This window comes from Melospiza melodia, chromosome 7, assembly GCF_035770615.1.
Source record: "Melospiza melodia melodia isolate bMelMel2 chromosome 7, bMelMel2.pri, whole genome shotgun sequence".
Lineage (NCBI taxonomy): Eukaryota > Metazoa > Chordata > Aves > Passeriformes > Passerellidae > Melospiza > Melospiza melodia.
Window position 1 is genome coordinate 5022096 of NC_086200.1, and position 6129 is coordinate 5028224.

The following is a 6129-nucleotide window of genomic DNA, read 5'->3' on the forward strand; positions in this document are numbered from 1 at the left end:
TTCCCAGACCCTGCTCCAGCTGTCAGACATCTTTCCTGCCCTGGGGAACCCAACCCAGGCCACAGTGACCTGGATAATCCACGTCCTTGATGTCCTGGTCACACAGCCCTGGCCCCTTGTCCCCATGTCAGGCTCTGGGGTGGATCCTGTGGAACATCCTTTGGTGGAGGCTGAGACGAATTGGGGATCCATTCTGAATTAGGTGAAGTGCCGGGAAGAGGTGAGAGGTCTGTGGGGCCAAAGCTGAAGGAAAGGCCGCATTCCAGAGACAGCAAGGAGACAGAGAAAGGAAAACAGAAATTACCGCAAGGTCGATCTGCCCCAGACCTAGGAATTCCTCTGATAAAGAAGAACTAGTGCTAAATGTCACGCGGAATGAATATGTATGAACTTATTGTGAAACTGTATGCATATGCATTTGGGAGGGGGATAAAAGAAGACCCGAGGTCTTCAGAGGTACGCTTGCCTATTGGGGAGGCTTGCGTCCGGCGCGTGTCGTAATAAAGCATACCGAACTTTACAACTTTTACGAAGTTGGGAGGTTTCATCTTTTCTCTGCAAAACAAGGCTGTGGCTCCAGGTGGGCCGGGGGGATCCCGGGGGACAGGGACCCAGCTGGGCATGGACAGCATTGGACTTGTTGGGAGAAACTGTGAGGGGGAGCTGGGGCGGAGTGACCAACCCAGTGACCTGACACAGCCCTGCTGGGATGTCACACAGCCCCTCTGGGATGTCACACAGCTGGTCTCTGATGTCACAGCCTGCTCTGTGATGTCACAGCCCATTCTCCAATGTCACACAGCTGATCTCTGATGGTTGGTCACAGATGGTCACAGCCAACTCTGTGATGTCACAGTCTGCTCTGTGATGTCAGACCTCTGCCCTCTGATGTCACAGATGGCTCTGTGATATCACAGGGGCAGTATATGATGTCATAGCTGCTCAAACACCTCACATAACCCACTCTGTGATATCATAGCCCACTCTGTCACCTCATGTTACCAGATGATAAATTGTCTCCACCAGGTGAGCTGACACCCGGACCTTGTTCTCCAAAACCCCAGGCCTGTGGAAACCACACAATGCCCATTGTGAGAGAAGGGGAACTGGAAGTTCAGCAGCCTCAGTGTCCTGCCAGCTCAGCCAGGGCCTCTGGAACACTGGGGTCCACGACCACCAGGGACCAACAGAGAGACCCCAAGACAGAACAACACATGGGTGAAGGGGAGGGGAAATATGTGAATGATTTTGGGGAAACCATTATCATATTTATGTTTAGTCTGGGAAAATCAATGAATATGTGTGCAATATACAGAATATAAACAGAAACTTTCCTTCACTCAGCCTGCAGGGCTTAGGGAGGAGCTGTCCCCCGTGCATCCCCCTGAATAAATAATGCTGCTTTTTAATGCTGCATTGGGGTTAAGGAGTTTTCTATTTTACCAAATTTTTGGTAACACTCCCACTGCCAAGGAAAGTTCTGTCTGCTGCTGTTCACAAACACAGAAGGGCTGGTGGCAGATGTGGGGCTCAGAGGTTGCCTGGGGCACAGTGACCATGAAATAAATAAGTTTTCAATGTTCTGGGAAAGAAGGAGGGGCAGCAACAAAACTTCTACACTGGAATTAGGAAGGGCAGACTTTGACCTGTTTAGGATGCTGATTTTGGGAGTACCAAATCAGGTCCTGATTTTTTGAAGAAAAAAACATCCCTTAAAAACAAAGGGGTCCAGGAAGGATGGACATGTTTCACAGAAGTAATCTTAAGGGGAAGGAGCAGCCTGTCTCAATGTGGCAAAAGATGAGCTAGTGAGGAAAATGACTGGCCTGGCTGCCCATGGAGCTTTTGTGGGAACTCAAGGGTAACAAGAGGTGCATCAACTTTGGACAGAAGGTCAAGCAGCTTAGGAAATGTTTAAGGATGTTGTGAAGTCATGCAGAAAAAAAGTCAAGAGGTGAAAGCTCAATTAGAGTTTAACCTGACCACTTCTGTAAAAAAAAAAATAGACAAAGTTTCCACAATTAAATTAATAGCAAAACATGGGATTAGGAGAACCTCTACTCTTTATTGGATGCAGTGGGGAATATAGAAACTAAAGATAAGGAGAAGGCAGAGCTACTTAACATTTCGTTTCTCTCAATTTTCGATATTAGGGCAGGCTGTCCTCAGGACAAGTGCTCTGCTGAGCTGGTAGATGGGCACAGGGAAGAGAACAGACCCCCGTAATCCAGGGGGGAGCAGTTGGTGACCTGCTGAGCCCCTCAGATGCTCACAGGTGTGTGGGATCAGATGGGATCCATCCCAGGGGGATGAGGGAGCTGTGGAAGAGCTCCCCAAGCTGCTCTCCATCATTTACCATCAGTGCTGGCTCAGCAGGGAGGGCCCAGAGGGCTGGAGGTGCCAGTGTGAGCCCATCCCCAAGAAGGGCTGGAAGGAGGATCTGGGGAACTCCAGGCCTGTCAGCCTGCCCTGGGTGCCCAGCAAGGTTATGGAAAAGATCACCTTGAGTGCCATCACAGGGCACCCACAGGATGGCCAAGGGATCAGAGCCAGCCAGCGTGGATTTCAATGTCTGCACTGATGATCTGCATGAGGGGACTGAGTCCAGCATCAGCAAATTTGCAGATGACACCAAGCTGGGTGTGAGTGTGGATCTGCTGGAGGGTAGGTGGGCTCTGCAGAGGGCCCTGGACAGGCTGGATCCAGGAACCAAATCCAACAAGGTGAGGTTTAACAAGTCCAAGTGCTGGGCCCTGCATGTTGGCCACAACAACCCCTGCAGCGCTACAGGCTGGGGACAGAGTGGCTGGAGAGCAGCCAGGCAGAAAGGGACCTGCAGGGACTGATGGACAGCAGGCTGGACATGAGCCAGCAGAGTGCCCAGGGGGGCAAGAAGGCCAATGGCTCCTGGCCTGGCTCAGGAATGGTGTGGCCAGCAGGAGCAGGGCAGGGATTCTTCACCTGTGCTGGGCACTGCTTGGGCAGCACCCTGAGTGCTGTGTTCAGTTGTGGGCCCCCCAATTTAGGAAGGACATGGAGGGGCTGGAGCGTGTCCAGAGAAGGGCAACAGGGCTGGGGCTGGAGCGTGTCCAGAGAAGGGCAACAGGGCTGGGAAGGCGTCTGGAACACAAACTACCAACTCCTGTGAAGAGCAGCTGAGGGACCTGCAGTTGTTTATCCTGGGTAAAAGGAGGCTCAGGGGAGACAAGGCAGTGTCAGGGCACAGGTTGGACTTGATGATCTCCAAGGTCTTATCCAACATCGCTGATTCTGTGACTCTCTGGAACCACCCTTGGAGCAGTTGCAGGAGGAGCCCTGGGCCTCCTCTTCAGAAGCTCCAGCAGCCCAGGTCCCTCAGCTTCTCCTGCCAGCCCCAAAGCCCATCCTGTCCGTCCAGCAGAGCCTCTGCAGCTCCTCCTCACTGCCCAGAACAGGGAGCCCCAGAGCCAGACACAGCAGCCCAGATGGGCCCCCCTGGCCTGGGGTGCCTCTGGCAAGGGAGCAGCACCAGGCACTGCAGGAGCCTGCAGAAAATTCCTGCAGCACTTGTAGGATGATCCTGCTGCCCAAGGGACGTTCCCATGGTGCCAAGTCAGGAACTGCAATGGGGAGTGGGGCCAGAGAGGAAAGGGTGAACAGGGATGGGCTGTTTGCAGGGCAGGGAAGAGGGGTGGGAAATAAGAAGAAATGTGTAGTAGGAAGCGTAAAGAAAGCAAAGAAATTTGTAGCAGGAAGAGTAAAGAAAGCAAAGAGTAAAGAAAGTAAAGGAAAGTGAAGCCAAGGAAATGCTCAGGGCAGTTTGGAGGTGGCTGCCACGCAGCCCTGGCTCTGAGCAACAGCGTCTGCAGTGGGACAGGAAACTCCCAGCTGATGGGAACAAACTTTCTGGCTGACTGCAGAGGCCAGGACAAAGCTGAGTGGTTTCCCTGGTGTCCCCCAGCCCTTGCTGGCCCCAGGGGCTGATGGCATTTGTGCTGCCTCAGGTTCATGTCCCCACACCAACAGCATGGGGGTGCTCCCCCTGATCTGTGCAATGCAAACAGGGGCTGCTGAGCCAGTGCTGCCGTGTCTGTGCCTGCAAGGATGGGGCACCTGTGTGAGATGGGGGAGAGGCCAGGGCTGCAGAGGGGGGATGTTGTTGGCAGGTCCATGAAGACACTCTGAGATGCTGCCCTGGGCTGTGCAGCAGTGGGGATGGATCAGCCCCTGCTCTGCTGCTCCTTCCCGTCTGCCCCAGGGCCCTTGCAGAGCCCCAGCCATGCTGTTTGCCCCCAGCCTACCCACAGCCAGCCTGGGGCTGCTCACAGGATTTTTCTGTGCTGAGCATTGGCCTGGGCGTGTTCTTGAGAGAGCCTGGGCAAGGAGCCTGGAGCCCCCAGGGCCTGGCCTGAGGCGTCAGCGCTGCCCCCGCAGTGCCCATGGCCTGTCCCTGCTGCAGCCCCGGCACTGCCACCCCCAGGGCTGTGCCCGGCCCCGAGAGCACTCAGGCCCTGCAGCAACACCAGGGCCACCAGGGCAGTGGGGCAGGGCCACGGCAGCAGCACTGGCAACACCAAGTTGGCACAAACAATGACATCACTTTGTAGAAAATATTTAAAATTTTAAACAAGGACAAAGAACCTCCAAAATGAAAATAACAAGAAGTATTAAAGGTTACTTTTATTACAAGTGATTTGCAAATACTGGCCAGAGGTTTAATGTTCTAGAAACCATCCAGTCCTCAGTCTCCAAACTGCAGCCTTGAGCTCCTGGTTCCTCAGGCTGTAGATGAGGGGGTTCAGGGCTGGAGGCACCACTGAGTACAGAACTAACAGGGCCAGATCCAGGGATGGGGAGGAGATGGAGGGGGGCTTCAGGTAGGCAAATGTGCCAGTGCTATAGAAAAGAGAGACCACGGCCAGGTGAGGGAGGCAGGTGGAAAAGGCTTTGTGCCGTCCCTGCTCAGAGGGGATCCTCAGCACAGCCCTGAAGATCTGCACATAGGAGAAAACAATGAACACAAAACAACCAAATGATAAACAGGCACTAACAGCAAGCAGCCCAAATTCCCTAAGGTAGGATTTGGAGCAGGAGAGTTTGAGGATCTGAGGGATTTCACAGAAGAACTGGCCCAGGACATTGCCATGGCACAGGGGCAGGGAAAATGTATTGGCTGTGTGCAGCAAAGCATTGAGAAAGGCACTGGCCCAGGCAGCTGCTGCCATGTGGGCACAAGCTCTGCTGCCCAGGAGGGTCCCGTAGTGCAGGGGTTTGCAGATGGACACATAGCGGTCGTAGCACATGATGGTCAGGAGACAAATCTCTGTTGCAAGAAAAAAAAAATCAGAAAGACTTGGGCAGCACATCCTGTGTAGGAGATGTCCCTGGTGTCCCAGAGGGAATTGTGCATGGCTTTGGGGACAGTTGTGCAGATGGAGCCCAGTTCGCTGAGGGCCAGGTTGAGCAGGAAGAAGAACATGGGCGTGTGCAGGTGGTGGCCCCAGGCTACAGCGCTGATGATGAGGCCGTTGCCCAGGAGGGCAGCCAGGGAGATGCCCAGCAAGAGGCAGAAGTCCAGGAGCTGCAGCTGCCGCGTGTCTGCCAGTGCCAGCAGGAGGAAGTGGCTGATGGAGCTGCTGTTGGACATTTGCTGCCGCTGGCCATGGGGACCTGTTCATGAAGAAAGGACAGCAAGGATTTAGAGGAGGTACCTGTCACCAAAATAAAAGCCATTTCCCATATACCCTCCTCTGGAATAGACACACACACTCTTTTTTTTTTTTCTTTGGTGTTCTGGGGTTCTTTTAAAAAGCTTCTCCCTTTCTCTGCTGCTGTTCTTGGATATCAGAAAGCCTCAGAATTTCCGCTGCCCCCAGGGAAACAGAGTGCATTCTGTGAGGCAAAGTGATGAATGTAAAGTGCGGGTAGATGGTCTCACATTCTGACCTGTTCAGAGTTTCTCTGCGCTTTAACCTTTCTCAGGTGGAGGGGGGCCACATTCCAATGATTCCCCTATAATGTCACCAGGTCCTGGTGAGAGCAGATGGATCCACCACAGCCCAGCTCCACATTTGAAGCCAAAACCTCATATTGCTCATTTTCCAACCCAGAAGCATTTTCAGTGTCAGAACACCTCTGCATCTCCTCTTA

At 53.4% G+C, this 6129-nt stretch overlaps 1 protein-coding gene across 1 annotated transcript; it reads right to left on the reverse strand.

Moving 5' to 3' along the window:
- Positions 1–4763: 4763 nt before the first annotated feature.
- On the reverse strand, positions 4764–5282 carry LOC134420468 (olfactory receptor 14J1-like; the record flags this gene model as incomplete). Its single annotated transcript, XM_063160635.1, has 1 exon — positions 4764–5282. A coding segment is annotated over exon 1 (519 nt), but the record flags the coding sequence as incomplete, so codon positions are not given.
- Positions 5283–6129: the final 847 nt, after the last annotated feature.